Source organism: Pagrus pagrus (assembly GCF_965226575.1).
Source record: "Pagrus pagrus genome assembly, chromosome: 8".
Taxonomy (NCBI): domain Eukaryota; kingdom Metazoa; phylum Chordata; class Actinopteri; order Spariformes; family Sparidae; genus Pagrus; species Pagrus pagrus.
The window spans coordinates 8,241,277-8,256,733 of record NC_140192.1 but is presented as its reverse complement, the minus strand read 5'-3'; the positions used below and the strand labels follow the sequence as shown (position 1 = coordinate 8,256,733).

The following is a 15,457-nucleotide window of genomic DNA, read 5'->3' as shown; positions in this document are numbered from 1 at the left end:
CAGCGGCAGGCTCGGGACTTGAGCAGAAACAGTACACCAAGCAGCTGTTAAGATTCTCTCAAAAGCCACGACAGCGTAGATAGCATCACAAATACTTACGCTTTTAATTAGCCTGTAACTGCTCTATACAGCTGCACAGAATTAAAATGCGCAACAAAAAAAAAAACCAGGGCAGATGGTCAGGAATAAAATGGCGAGCAAAGAGGCAAAAAAATGTAAAACCAAATGATGTAAAGAAACTGCTAGTACCTCGGGAATATTTATGTTGGCAAGTGGTCATTCAGCTCTCTGAAATCCCCGCAGCCTCTCTACCACTTGCATTTACTGTGTATACTTTAGTTTAAAATTTAGTTTTCATCAACAGTACTATATATACATTTACTTCTGTCTTTTTCAGTTATAAATAGCATTTTTACACATTATATTCAAGTATTAAGCAAATAAAACATAGAAAACAACATACATTTCCACTCCAAATTACACTGGGGGGTCTACTTCATTGTTTAGGAGAAAGCTGTTTTGCTGTGAAGCTCTCTGTGGACCTGTCCTTTAAAGAGTACTGCTCCATTTGGTCCCAAACATTTTGAATCCATGTTGTATGTGAGAGGGTCTGGTTTTAGCCATCTAATGGTTATACACTTCAAAACTGCTCTAAGAAATATATTTAAAAGGTATTTCTTTGCCCTCCCCTTATAAAGCATTTCTAATGAATGAATGAATGAATGAAGTCAAACTGCAACAAATAACATCTGAATCAATGCAGCAGAGTCTCACTGCCTTTCTCAGGAAGAAACACATGACTTTATGTAATTAACACATTCATGGTCACATGTTAGCAGGAAGCCCCTTCAATGCAGTAGTGGGCGCCTCTTTTCGCAGAAGCATGTGTGGGAGACTTTAGTAAAAAGACACAGCAGTAATGAGAGGACGCTATAAATATAAAACCTATAAATATGATAGGTAGCTAAATGAAAATAAATTCAAACACTGTGGGAATATGATACTGCAATCTTGTGGCTTCACAAGGTCTAAAAAGACATTATAAAAAGACCTGCTGACATCATAGGTGTGTAAACCAATTTCGGGTAATGGGCTGGAGCAAACACGCACACACAAATACACGCACAGGAGATGCTGAAAGGTTATCTGAGTCACATGTTACCCTTTCAACTGGTGAAATGGAGCTGTCTTCTGTGCTATCATCCCCTCGAATGATGTCATAGCTGCTGCTGCTGCTGCTGCTGCAGCACGGTGATGATCTCACAGATAGTGCCGGTCACAGACTGATGACCTCGTTGATGACCTACAGCTACGACTGTCAATCTAAAATCTAATCATTAACAGCATTCATTCTTTGTTTTTTCTGCCTTAATCAACAACCACAACATCTACAGAGAGTGTGGTGAGGGTGTATATTGCGTGTTTGTGTGTGGATCTGGCTCTTGCAATCAGCCGTGAACCTAATCAGGAAGCGAAACATATATGAGGCTTTCTGCGGAGACACAGTGAGACGAGAGAAAACAAAAGAATGGAGATAGAGGCGAAAGCTTTTGAAGTTTTTGACCTTGCAATCACAATGACTGTCGGGATCAATTGCCTCATCAATGTTTCTTCTGACGCGAGCACATGCGCTGACAACAGGCAGAGAGTCAGGGATGTTCCCCAGCATGAGTGTGAGCATAATGGGAGACAAACATGCACAGCACGTACATTACTTTGCCAATCAACAGAGACCATTTTGGAAAACAAACATGTGTATGTGGCTCATTTATGCTGGATACATTCTCACAATATTTAACCCAGTCTGCGCCAATGCATGCTCGTGTGAATGCATGTGTTTTTGGTACCTGGTATCAACAGGCACAAACAGTTAAGAATTTGTTGTGGACAGCATTTCAATAAGTTTATACCAACAACAACTCCCAAAATTGAGCAATGTCTGAAGGAGTTTCTCCAAAAATACCCCATTTGACATGTTTGTCATTAATAAAATGCTCTCCTCTTTCATAAACTTACTGTAAATTGTGAAACCTGGCAAAACCATGTTCAAAGAGCTCCTAAACTGCTACAGCGATGCCGCAACAAACAACACTTTTTACTAGGAAAGAAACAACTTGTGTTGTCGTAAATGTGTTGCATTTAATGGCGAATTTGAGTTGAATTTGACTGTGTGTTTGATCAGCTGCTGGTTGTTAGCACGGGTAGCCCCTAGTAGCCGCCCCCCCTCCAATCTTCCTTCCTGGCCTTCAAGTTCACAGTCTCAGGCCAATCAGAAAGCAGCGTGAGGTCACAGCAGGGTTGCCGAGTCAGGGGTTAAGCTGAAAAAGCACACACAGTGGGCCCGCCGGTGGGGAATGACTACTTTCTCTGAGGCGGAATCAACCAGGCACACAAACACACACCAAAAAAGACACACCTACACAAAGAGTGCGTGCAAGCATGTGTGCGTGCACTTGCAGCGGGCATGAGGCATGTCTTTTCGGCTCGTGGGACAGCTTTTCTTTAACATCTCAACAGTTTCTTTGTGCAGACACAGAAGGTGGGGCGGTTTATTATGTAAAATTCTATGTTTCTGCAATTTGGCATTGATCATGAAGGCAATTAACATGTTTTCTCTCCTACTCATCACCGCTCTGACTCATTCACACATACACACACCTCCAAAACAGGGGAAGTTTAATTAATCTCTGGCACTCTATGCTTTGACGCAAGCCGCAGATCTAGCTGTCTCCAGTGGATGCCTCCCTCGCCTCCCTCTTACTGTTCCTCCTCCTCCTCCTACAACCCGTTGTTCCAGTCCCAATGGAGACACAAACAACTCCTCAAACACATGCACATTTCAGATAGGCCTCTTTTTATATCTCTTCAGCCATTTAATCACAGTTTGGAAAGCACAGTTCCCCTGGAGGACGGTACTTGTCACTTCTTCTGCTGTTGTTCTGGGGAGGTCGAGGCAGGCATGGGCTGCATCCTCATCATGTGTTTCTCACCTGCCACCTTCACCGGAAGGACAATCCCCATCCAACTACCTCCCTGCAGGTGCCCTCACCAACCAGTGGGAGTCACTACCGGGGATTGAACCCACGTCTCAGCGGTGGCGGGCGAGTGCTTTGCCCCCTGCACCACCCGTATGCTTTAAAAAGAGAGAGGCCTTTGAAAAAGAACTGGAACAAAAGGACTTTTGTTTATGTGTGAGAGAGAAAAAAATCTGTTGCATTTGTACTACAGTGACACATCCAAACAGCTGGACGTCAGCTCAGACAAAGAGGGAGGTGAAGAGAAAGAGATGGTGGAGAGAAGAGGCACACCCGATTGAACCACACACAGGCAGACAGATACACTCCTCTGAAATTCTTTTATCAACAAATTCAATGAAAAAAGAATCCAGCAATGAATTAATGTTACTAACAAGTATTGTCTGTGTAGCCAGAGCGTGATATTACTTATAAATCTGTGCTTTAAACTGTACTATATTGAGAGACTAATGCATTTTTGGTTTTGGTCTTTTCATGGGATATCGCTGTGGTTATGCTCTGTTTAGGCTGAGGCACAAAAAATAACTGGTTATGGTTAGGGAAACATCATGGTTTGGCTTGAAATGGCTGTATTGGTGACCACAAACACAACTGGAGATGGCCCAACATCCCGTGAAAAATATCAGTTTTGGATGAAAATGCCCATAAAACTATCGGTTTTGTAGCCAAAAAAACACAACTGGAAATTGTTCACTATAAAAACATCCCGCTGTGTGACCCTTACAAAATTTGAAACACTGTGGTCCCTCCTAAAAAAATATCCAGGAGATTGACACTTAAAAATGCTGAAACATCCTGTTTGCCTCATGACCTGTAACTCCATCACCTCCACCTCCTGATGTGAAAGTCAGGTAATGAACATGTCATGTGAACGTTCTTTTCAGTCAAAATCCATGCATTATTCCCTGAGAAATTAATTGATGTGGAGGTGTTTCAGTTTTGTGTGATATAATCTGTATCCTGCTTTCATGGTTTTCCTGCCACCATTCAGTGTGAATATACTAAATCCAAAATCATCACCATATCCGAGATCATTTAAACTTTGATGCTCGACAATAACACGGTACATTCACTTATCTCACAGATATCTGCCACTCCCCTGAACACATAAGGCACGGAAGTATAAAATGTGACTAAGGCTGAAAATAGCAGAGCACCCTGCTTTAATTTCCTCATGTCATTTGTTCTGGCCTGATCCTGAGAGGGTGAGAGCAGCCTCGGGGTCGTGGTTACATATTATCCCTCAGGTGGGGGTGGGGCAACAGTGGCTACCAGTTTCCTTTAAGGGGTTGTGGATAAATATTATCAGTGGTGTGTGCTGCTCTTGATTACAAGAATTCCTCAGGCTAATAGGGCACAGACAGACACGCATGTCAAAAAAAAGAACATTTGTAAGCTCATGCAATTTAATGTGGGCAATTCCACCGTGCCATTTGGTCGCGGTTAGGTTTCTGAATGTCGGGACAAAAGCACACACTCACACAGGCAGCTAGGATTCGTCTGCTGAAGCCGGGCTTAGCTTGATGAAAACAATAATGGGGGTAAAACACAAACATGCACCGGTGATGACCTCCAGTGTGGCGCGATAGCATCTACGGCTGCTGAAAGACACACTGAGAACAAGAGGAAGAGAGCCAGAGTGGAAGGGCGTAAGACGGGATGAGCCTTGCAGACAAGAGTCGAACACGGAGAGGGAGTGGCAGCGAGGGACAAGAAGGGAAGAGGAGAGGCTGATAGAGCCAGAGACATCAAACAGAAAGGTCATGTTCAGGAGGAGACTGGAGCATCTGGTTATTATTTGTGAGCTGTGTTAATGTTTCTTTGTTGGTCTTTGTTAAATTTGTGTCTTTGTATCTTTCAGCATTACTCTCTTGAACATTTCAAATATTCTTGGACTGCATACTGTGAACTTTTGTACACATTTTTATAATATCTTTCAGTACTTTATAGTCCATTTTCTCTTTTCTATTTATGCTTCTTGACTTGACTCTCTGCTTTTTATCTTTCTTCCTTTTTCTCTACCTATTTCGTTATTGTTATGCACAAAAACACTGAGGCAAATTCCTTGCACGTTAAAACCTACTTGGCAATAACCTTCATTCTGATTCGTGTGTGTGTGTGTTTGTGTACATGTGTGTTGTCTCCTGTGTGAACTCCAGGCTGGCTGGGCTTAAGCAGTCTGAGCTGACAGAGGTATGCGGGATGGACTAAGCCCAGATATCTGTTGCACAGACAGACGCACACACACAGCTGTGCACCACCACAAAGAGACACACACACACACGGGCAGAGAGAAAAAGAGGTAGATATTATAGGACACCACAGAAACAGGAGAATAAGATTAAGAGAGACCATCACAGAGACACCGACGAGAAAAAACAGATGGAAAGAAATTTAAAACGTGTTGTTTACTTTGCATCAAAACCCCGGGAAGACAATCCCTCTGTCTTTTTCCAATGATAAGAGCACATCAGCTTAGCAACACATGATATCCCAGACTGGGGAGAGTGGAGCTGAAGCTGTCACCTGTAATATGGCTGCTGGCTACGTGTCTGTCTGACTGTCTTAATACTAGATTACTCCAGACTTTTGAAACGATTAAGAAAGTAGTTCTATGTTGTCATCCCCTGGTAGTGTGAATGACAGTAAACACGGCTACATTGTTGTTATTCAACATGTTCACTTGTCTGCAAGCCAATTTGCCTCTATTTCACAGCACGTTATTCCTTGTAAAGGGACAAAAATAAGCTAAAAAGAGATCTGAATTTTTAACACCTCTTTTTGGAAACGAGCACATTTCTTGAGCCGTCAATTAGTGGATGGATGGAAGCACGAGAAAATTGACTATTTTTGTTTGTCTATTATTCATTTTTGAGGCAAAAAATACCAAATATTTCCTTGTTGCAGCTTCTCAATTGTAAATCTTTCTAGTTTTGTAAGTCAACTAATTATTTAACTGATTTATTCAGTTTTTTGTAATTGGTCTGAAAATAAAGCTATTTTAGAGACTAACATTTAAAGGAGACCGGTCAAGAATGGATTTAGCACTGCAGCTCGTTTGCCGTTAGCGGTGCTGGCTCAGGTGTGTGTGGACTGACCAATCGGAACAGACTGGGTTTTTGGGAGGGGGGCATTAAGAAGATAGGAGGTAAACAGAGTGGGAAGAGGGAATACAGAGCTGCAGCACTGGACAGTATGAGTAAACTGATGTGTGTTTTGAGGACTGAAGCATGTAAAACTATTGTAGTAGTTACCCAAAATAAAATTATACAATTATGAACCTGAAAATAAGCAAAATATGTCTCCTTTAAGAACTCTCGATGCGTATTTTTCAATATTTTTTACTTTATGGTCCACATGATTAATTGCAAAATCTGCAGTTTAATCAAAAGTGAAAACGATTGTTAGATTCTGGCCCGGATATATGCACTCTTATTTCAGAAAATGAATGGTTTGAAATATAGTATATCTTTCATCCATGTAGCATTAGTCTAGAATTATTTGTGCATTTGGGTTCTTGACAACAAGCCCGTTAAAATAATGGTTAGACCATCAATTTGTCTCTGGTCTTCCAGAATTTGGGATAGACTTAATAGTAGCATAAGTTACAGGAAAAACACAGCTGCTTTCAAGATATAAACCTGATCATACAGCGTGAATACGACTGCGACCTCAACAAATGAGGACAGGGCATCATGAGCCAGACAGCCTCTGTGAAAACAAGCTCCCCCCAAACACACCATCAGATATCTCAGACACTTAGTTATTGGTTTTATGTGCAGTCATTTCTATAATCTGCAGTGTCTATGAGCCTAGTAGCATACAGCTGATATCACTTTGCGTGCATGCACGTATGTGTTTCTGTGTGTGTGTTTTTGACAAGGCTAATTGCGTCAGGGCTGTCTGAGAGCGCTGTCGGCTCCCAAGTCATTACCAGGAAAGACAGATGTTTTCGAACTCAGCGCGCCGCAGTCGTACGCGCACACACAGACACACAAACACAACATTACGTACTGTACCTATGAAAGCTATGAGGTGACGCCTAAATCGGGTTTAATGTGTAAAGCATTGATTCATTTCCCACCACTAAAAAAGGCCAGCTCCATTTTACGGCCCAACCCGATATTGAACATGACTCTACACTAAATATCTGTCCAAAGCGTCACCAGGCTAACACCATGACCTCCACGCTACAGTGCGTTTTTATAGCAGGGCATTATACTGAATGTCTAAATTTGTGTTTGAATTGACTCCAAAATGAACAATGTGTGTTTGTGTGAGCGACGAAGTGCTGTGCTTGTTTTGTACGTATCGTGGCAGCCATATTCAGCCGGCTGTGTTCTCCCTCTCTCTCTCTCTCTCTCTCTCTCTCTGTCCCTGATGTGTTTTCCATGTGTGCTGGAAAGACAAACACAGCTGCACTTTAATGACACTCAAATGCTTCTGGGATTCAGAATGCATGTGTATGCGTGCATGTGTGCGCGTGCGTGTGTGTGTTCTTTCTTTTGACCACTTCAGTGAAAAGCCTGTTGAAGCTACTCTTTCTCTGTTTAACTACCCCTCACTCTACTCCCAGAATTTCTCACCGCAACTTCTGTGTACGTGTGTGCGACTTCATGTGTTTGTGCATGCATGTGAGTGTGTTCCTCAGAGAGTCATGAAGCCCTAAGTGGTATTTCTGAGCAGCCATGGCTGCCATGATATGGTGTGTCAGCATCGTCAACCCTGACTGGGAATCTCTTTACACCCCGCCCCCCTTTTTTACTATATATCACCCCCCATTCACAATCACATCATATACATCTATACAAATAACATACACACATGCACGCACGCAGACGGCAGGGAGTCCCCAGACGAGATGAGACAGGCTGTGAGCTTCAAATGACCCCGAAAACAGAACTGCTGCTGAGTGATAAATGAGACAAATACACGCTGGCACTCTCTCGCCTCTCACTTTCTTTCAGTCTCGCTCTCCCTCATTAACACAACACAAATGGAGCCATCTCCTCTCTCTCCTCTCCTCCCATCTCCACACATAAATCTTCCCATCTCTAACACTTTTGCCGCTGATACATTTTAATTTTCTCCTAGTTCTTTCTTTTTTCCTCTAGCTTTTCACTACCTATGAAGAGGGAAAAACAATTTTCACTCTCCGTCAGCACAGAAGTCACTTTGGTTGCATTAAAACGCAAGTAATTGAGTGTGAACAACTTAATTTTCTATTATTTCTTGGATCCTGTCAAGGGATTAAAATGGGGCTTGACAGAACTACAGCGTCTCGATACATCAGTCAGACAAAAACACGGTTCTGTCTGTCATGTACACTTTTGCAGACTATGCAGATTTTACTTTCAGTCAGTTTATTCAGTCATATCCTGTCATTCCACGCCATGAGTTTTACAGGTTAAACTCTGGAGTCATATATAGTCGACCAGGGCAATAAAGCATGTGGACACAAAGCTGTGTATATGTCCAGATATATAGCTTACTGCGTCACAAAAAGGCACAGACGCAAACATTGATTCAAACGGACACACGAGAGGACTGACTTTCATTGGCAGGTAATGCTGGATCAACAGCTTATCGATGCGAAGTCAGTGTGACAGGAGGGCGAATCAAACGGCAGTTGTTTGCCACACTGATCCCTTGATTCCCATACAATCTGTTCCTCCTGGTCAGCACTTTTCTCAACAGTTGCTGCAGAAAATGACAAAGCCAGTAAGATACTTTTATTGATCTGTTGTTTTACTACAGCTCTGTTGTCTCTTTAGATGTCCTGGACTCTCCCTCTCTCCTTTGATTCTCTCTTGCTCTTTCACTGTCTCTCGCTCTCTGTCCGAGCACATGCGTTCAGTCTTGAGGGACCTTTCATCTAGCGTACTGGGTTAGGGTTAACCCTAACCCCTAACCCTTTCAGCCACCATACAAAGCCTAAGTAGATTCGAGAACTGTTACTGTGCAAATCCACCTGTTTATCTGGCAATCCATTACTCGTGAACAACACCTCCGCCTTCAGCTTCACAACGTGAAGTCTCTATCATTGGAACGAATGCCACCAGGGCAGCTCAGACGGATCTCACAAGACCGGCAGAAAGGAGCCCAGAGAACCGATGCATCTCTCACTGCTTGATCTCTCACCTGAAACGAGTCTGCAGTGGAGGTCCCTAATCAGCAGCTTGACGTTTCAGACAACACAGCTTCCACTTTGACAGATGCACAGAAACCCATCCTGATAAGGTTGAATATTCAACAAGGTACGGAAGAAAACATAAACAACAATTAGACACACACTGCTGCATGTAATAGGTTCACACAGCCCGTAATACTGCAATGTGAATATTCCATTAAAGCAACAGGATGGATTTATTTGCGTGAGCTCTGTATGTTCGAGTTGTGCTTCCATTTGGAGACAATTAAGGGGTTGTGGCTCACAGTAGTGGACTTAGATCATCCCCAGTTGGTCTGATAATAGAGGAACACGCACACACAGACACACACGCACGCGCGCTTTTCTTCCGACCATTTCCCATCCTGATGTGATGAAGTCTGGCCGGAAACAGCCATTTCCCTGAATGTTCCCATCTCTTCTCCGGCATACTCCCTCATCCCTGATTCATTGCCAATAAATCACAGAAGGGGAGAGAAACAGAAAGAGAGAGACAGGGCAAGAAAGAAAAAGTACGGGAGAAGGAAGGGGAGACAGCAGTATAAACCCGGAGACGGTGCACGGGAGATGAGAGAACAGAGATGAAGGAAAACCAGATGTGTGATGTGTCCTCGTCAAGTTTGAATTTTCGTACGTGGCTGAGTATGCTTTGAAGTGGTGATGTCTCATCAAAGAAGACAACAACAACGCAGACGCCATGAAAACACCATAAGCGAACATGCTTTATTTTATGGGTACTGGTCAAACTCTGAATAATCAAAAGAGAGGAAGAGGTAGATTGCGAAAGACAAACAGACGAGAGTATTGTTATTCAAGCGTTCTTATTATGGACAACAATTTATTACCCTTCTGAACACAACACACATCCGTCTTTTACGTTGCACAGACTGAAACAATTTTCCACATTGCTCTCCTGCCATTTTTTCCCATCCTCCACTTACACAAGCCTATTATGGCAGAGTAATGTACTGTGCACCACCTGCAAACCCCACCCAACTGAAGAGGCTCTTTGATCGTGCCCTCCCTGCTGTTTACCCTCCCACAGGGGCTCCAGTTACCACTACTACCTCCCCTGTCAAACCATTAACATTGCACCCAAGCACAACACAAGGGATTTCAGTCACCACTCGAAGTCGGTTCATTTCTCTGTGGGTTTAAATTATCTCCTAAAATAGAACTTAGTATCTGTGTCCTTGTGGCAAACCTGCGCTGCGGTAAGAGCAAAATCCTCTGTGTTATTTTACCTTGGAGGCCTTTAGCCTGACAGCGGTAGAGATAAAAGTTCCCTGTTCGAGTCTGGACAAGGACTTCTTTTTTTTGCTTTTTAAAGATTATTTTTTTGAGGCATTTTCTGTATTTATTTGATAGTGACAGGTGAACAGGCAGGCAGGAAACAGGGAGAGAGAAGGGTATGACATGCAAAACAGGTCGATGGTGCAACTGTTTGGCTACCAAGGTACACCCGGATGAGGACTGTTTTTCCCCCAACTCTCTGTCCTCTAATTCCTCTACATCTCTCTACTATTGGCTCATAATAAAGCCGTTTAATGCCTTAAGAAATACATAGGAATAATAGTAGTAGTAGTATATAGTAATAATCTGGTCAACAAGTCGGTAGTAGTAGTTGTTAACTGGAGATTCGGATGCCCCTTGAGTGAAACCATCAGACTAAGTTGTTGTTGTACCACTTCACTGCTGTCATCTAAAGACGAGGAAGTGTGAAGAATGTCTGAGATGTTTGCATTCTTGACCTTGCAAACAATAATTGGTGTCAGTTAAAAATGTACTTTCGATATTAAACTGATTCTCAAAAAAACTCAAATCAAAAGCTAGTTCACCTTAACTGAGGGGTGAAAGTAAAGATTCCTGATGATCCAGGTCATGGTCTAGAACCCTTTTGATACGAGAAAAAAATATTTTGATATTAAGCTGATTCTCTGAATAAAGGCTTTCAATAAATCTCGTTGTCTTCGTCAACTGATAAAGTTTGGTCATTTGTCAGAGATAGCTCGACTGTCAAAACACGGATCACCTTACCAACTATGACTGCTTGTTATCATGTGTTCAAATCAGATTAAGTCACCCGTTAAATGAGCCATCTCCGTGACAACTGACAAATCTTAATCCATGAGATGTGGTTGAAAGATAGAAAGTTGGCCTTGAGTTAAGATTCTCAGATATCCAGGCCATGGTTTAGAAGTGCTTGGAACCATCAGCCTTAGTCATACAAAATAAATAAATACCGTTACAGTAAGGTTGCTTCCCGATCTGACAAATCTGAACTCAAATGAACCCTGCCTCTTTCAACAAATGCCTGTACAGTTTGAAGCTGTTTCTCTAAACCTGTTGTTGTTCACATGTCCTCAGCAACAAACATGGTTGTACGTGTTTTCTCAGTAACCCGTTCCATCCGGGAAAGAACAGATTGCCAAGTAGGTGCAACTGAGGTGACAGAGTGACGCTGAGGTGGAGGCTGACTCATCGTCAGGTTTCAGCGGCACACAGAAACATACCAAAACAATATAAATCCAATTTTTTGGTAATTTGTAATCTTGTCTCAATATCCACCAAAATAACCCTCAGTCGTTTACGGGACATTAAAAATAATGCAGCCTTACATTCAGAGAGGGGAGCACTGTAAAGATAAAAATAGAGCGGTGCAGAACAATTTCTGCAGGAATGACAAGAATTCAGGATTACACCATTTCCTGGATTTGTTTATCCAGGGGAAGAGCTGTGTAAACACTTGCTATATACAGAACCTTATCACATCTGCACCAAAGGCGCTAGGATGTGTCATACGGAAGCAAATATGTTGTTTTCTGGTGCAGAAATGTGAAATCGAACTATACTAATCTTAGGTATGGAGGTCATTTACCCCAGTAACTTTAAATCAACTGCTAAAGATATGATTAAACGTTTAAGTAAGAGTTAAAATAATGTTATTTCTGAATTGCAGCATCTGTCAGCCATTAAGTCCATTCCATGACCGCTGAGAGTACTGAACATACTGTACTGCGAAGCTGCACTTTGAGGTTCGGGAGAGGTTTAGTCATGTTGTGATACTTATTGATCAGCTTTTAGGCATTTCACCGTCGAGTCCAGCTAATCAATATAAGCCCCAGATCAATTACAACTTACAGACAGCATCTTTAGAAAGCGCAGGAGCATGTCGTTCCTGGGAAAAGTTGGCCACGGTCTCCCGCTATTCACAGCTCTTTTCCCCTACAGGGTTTCCTGTCCTGATCAGCAGGGGCAGACGGACCCTCTCATTACGGCGACCGCAGATGAAAATGAGAGCAAAATGAGGCCCATTACCACACGGGCGTGACTAATATCCTTCTACAGACCTTTCCACACACACTGGACACACGCACGCTCGTCACGCACGCAAGTTACACGTGTACACGGGAGAAGTCGGACGCGCACACTAAGACGCGTGTGAATCAATAATGTAGCAGAAACAAAGACGAGGGGGAAGTTGGTAATAAACTCCGGCTTTATTAAATGGACCAGATCTTGGGCTTCTCCGTGGGGGGTGTCTGGCTTCTCCCACTGAGTGCATCTATATTTTTGTGAGTGTGTGTATGTGTGCGCGTAGTCCCTAATCATCCATGATGTCATTAGCGCTAAATGCGACCCTGGCTCAGCCTAATTCCTGCCCACTAAAAGTCCTAGCTTCTCCCTTCCCTCCCTCGCCATCTCTGCTCCTCTCCGCTTCCTAACCGCTCTTACATCATTTGACCAGCCCTGCGATATTTCATCTCTCGTGAGCTTCTCTCGGCTCTTCGAATATCCACTCTTGCTCTTCATTTCCTCAAATGCCCGCAACGGATTCATTACCTTACTGGAATTCATAATCAACCAACCATCTGAAATCCTTCCAAAATATCTATTCTGCTCCGCTTTTCTACCTTTTCTTCATCACTTTCTCTTGCCATGCATTTGTTCCATCACCTATTTATTCTCTGTCCTGAAGGATCTTCTGCTCTTTCCTTTCCCTTTGTGTTTTTCCACCCAAGTGCATCATTTCGTGGCTAGAATTCATGTTTCCATTCCAATTTGAATTGATCTAAAAGATAACCACAGGGGATACATAATGCCCAGCGCTGGCTTCTAGTGCTGGTTATTTTTATATATATATATATATATATATATATATATATATATATTTCTCTTTTGTAGCTCTATGCTCCAGTTGTAACTTCATCTGATATATCCCAACTTTTTTCTGCTCCTTCTACCTTCCTGTCTCCTGTGTTTTAACCGCCTTCCCTCCTCCTTTGCCGATCGGGTCCGCTGAGTGATTTATAGCCTTGCAACAGGCTGGTAGACGCGGGGAAGAGAAAGGGAGGAGAGGTGGATGAAAAGAGGAGGGGTTGAGTAGAAATTGGGGCTGTTTGGCGTTTGAAGTACATGAAGGAGTAATATAAAATACACCTGGTCCATCCATGGGGCACTCTCTGTGCACAGAAACAAAGGGGAGGAGAGAGGAGAGGGCCGGGCCACAGGGGGAGAGAGGGGAGAGAGGTGGATGGAAAAGGGGGGAGGGACCACTTCGTGTTTCCTTTCAGGATGGCTTTTATGGTGTAACTTCAAACGCTGACCTCCCACACCCCCGCCCCCTTCATCCCCCCCCTCCTCTCCCTCGCTCCATCCGTCCGTCCACTCGTCCCTCCCTCCTCTTTCTCACTATTGTGTATGGCCAAGTGGACAGTAATTGGCTATTCTTTCATGAGACTGATTTCAGCACCCTCTGCCCCCCCCCCCACAGGAAGAGGCCCTTTTTGCTGCCCCTTAGAAGTGAGCGCATTTAGTGTGTATGTGTGTGTACGTTGTAAATATGCCAGACGGTAGGTATCAGGTGGTTGAAGGGGGCTGCACTGGCCGCGGACTCCACAGGCATTTCATTCACCGTGCGCTCCAAATTACAACACAGGAACTGGAGATAATCTGATCCAGAAAAATCATGTTCCGACACGAGGTTTTATAAAACACTGTCTGGATTTCTGTTACAGCTTAAACGTGTATACCTTCGCCTGTGAATAAAGCTTACATTACATCTGTTGAAAGAAAGCGATGAAGAGAATTTACAGCCCTAAAAAGTCACTGGATACAATACACACAATATTCTTGGCGCTGAATGAGTTTTATTTTCACTTCTAAAACTGTATTCAAAGACACCCAGGGGCACTCACTTAACTTATTCATGCCATAAAACGCACCATACAAAAAGATGAGAGGCTTTGCCAATGTTTCCTCGAGTCTGAGCATATTGAGAGTGATATATAAAAGCTGCTCTCGTCTCGCTAATGACTTCTGGCCCTCTGTGGCTTATAGATCAGTGTGCGTTCATTAATGATACAGGCGTGTGTGCAAGTGTGTGCGTCAATTAGTGGGTGGAGGGGATTAGCCGTCCCTAGAGAACCCTAATTAACACTACACACACAGGCAGAAACCAGCGTTTTTGGATATGTTTTTATGGTATTTTTCAGCATTTTATTTGGTAGTACAGAGTAAAACTGACAGAAAATATTTGATGAAGAGAGATTGGGATGCAGCAAAGGTTCAAGGCCAGATTCAAACCTGGAGCGTCGAGGCTAATGGGTTTCCTCCCACTCCAGACAAACGCAGACACCATTACACACACACATTGGCCATGACCACACACAGAAACAGAGGAGGCTATGTGATGTATACAAGCTCTTAAAAGGTTAAATACGTGGACGGCGACACAACATAAACACAGACTTAAACAAGTACAGGGTAGTCTGTCCTTGCAGACACAACACATAAACACAACTGGGTATAATTGTGTTGTTCAGCTCAGGAATCAGAGCTACTTGAAGGGAGCAGGTAGATAGAGTCTTCCACAAGAGGAAAGAGTTTGGGGTATACTCTTAATACAGTAGAGTGTCTCCTACCTCTTTGTAGTTCACCTTGGGCTCTATTCTCTTCCGCTTTCTGCCCTTCCCCTGATGACTCTGACTGAGGAGAATCCATTTTACAACCTGCAAGAGGGAGGATGGGGGAGGCGGGGGGGTGAGGTGGGGAAGGCGGGAAAAAGAAGAGAGGTAGAGGTAGAGTCAGACAGAAACGTGGCATTGTTTTGAGCGAACGGGATGAGACGGTGTGAAGGGGAAACGAAGGAAACGGAGAGGTGTAACGAGGTCAGAGGGAGGAGAAAGGAAAAAATGAAAGGAAAGGAAAGTAAACACAAACAGACTTGAGGCGCCACTCCGCATCTCTCAAG

The 15,457-nt window shown here is 43.3% G+C and overlaps 1 protein-coding gene across 2 annotated transcripts in view; it reads right to left on the bottom strand.

Moving 5' to 3' along the window:
• The window catches only part of aopep (aminopeptidase O (putative)), a 79,281-nt gene that overhangs the window by 20,313 nt on the left and 43,511 nt on the right, over positions 1–15,457 (bottom strand). For both annotated transcript variants that reach the window (XM_084360033.1, XM_084360034.1), the window contains exon 14: positions 15,129–15,215. In XM_084360033.1, coding sequence (XP_084216159.1) covers positions 15,129–15,215 — 87 coding nt within the window. The remainder of the gene's footprint in view (positions 1–15,128; positions 15,216–15,457) is intronic.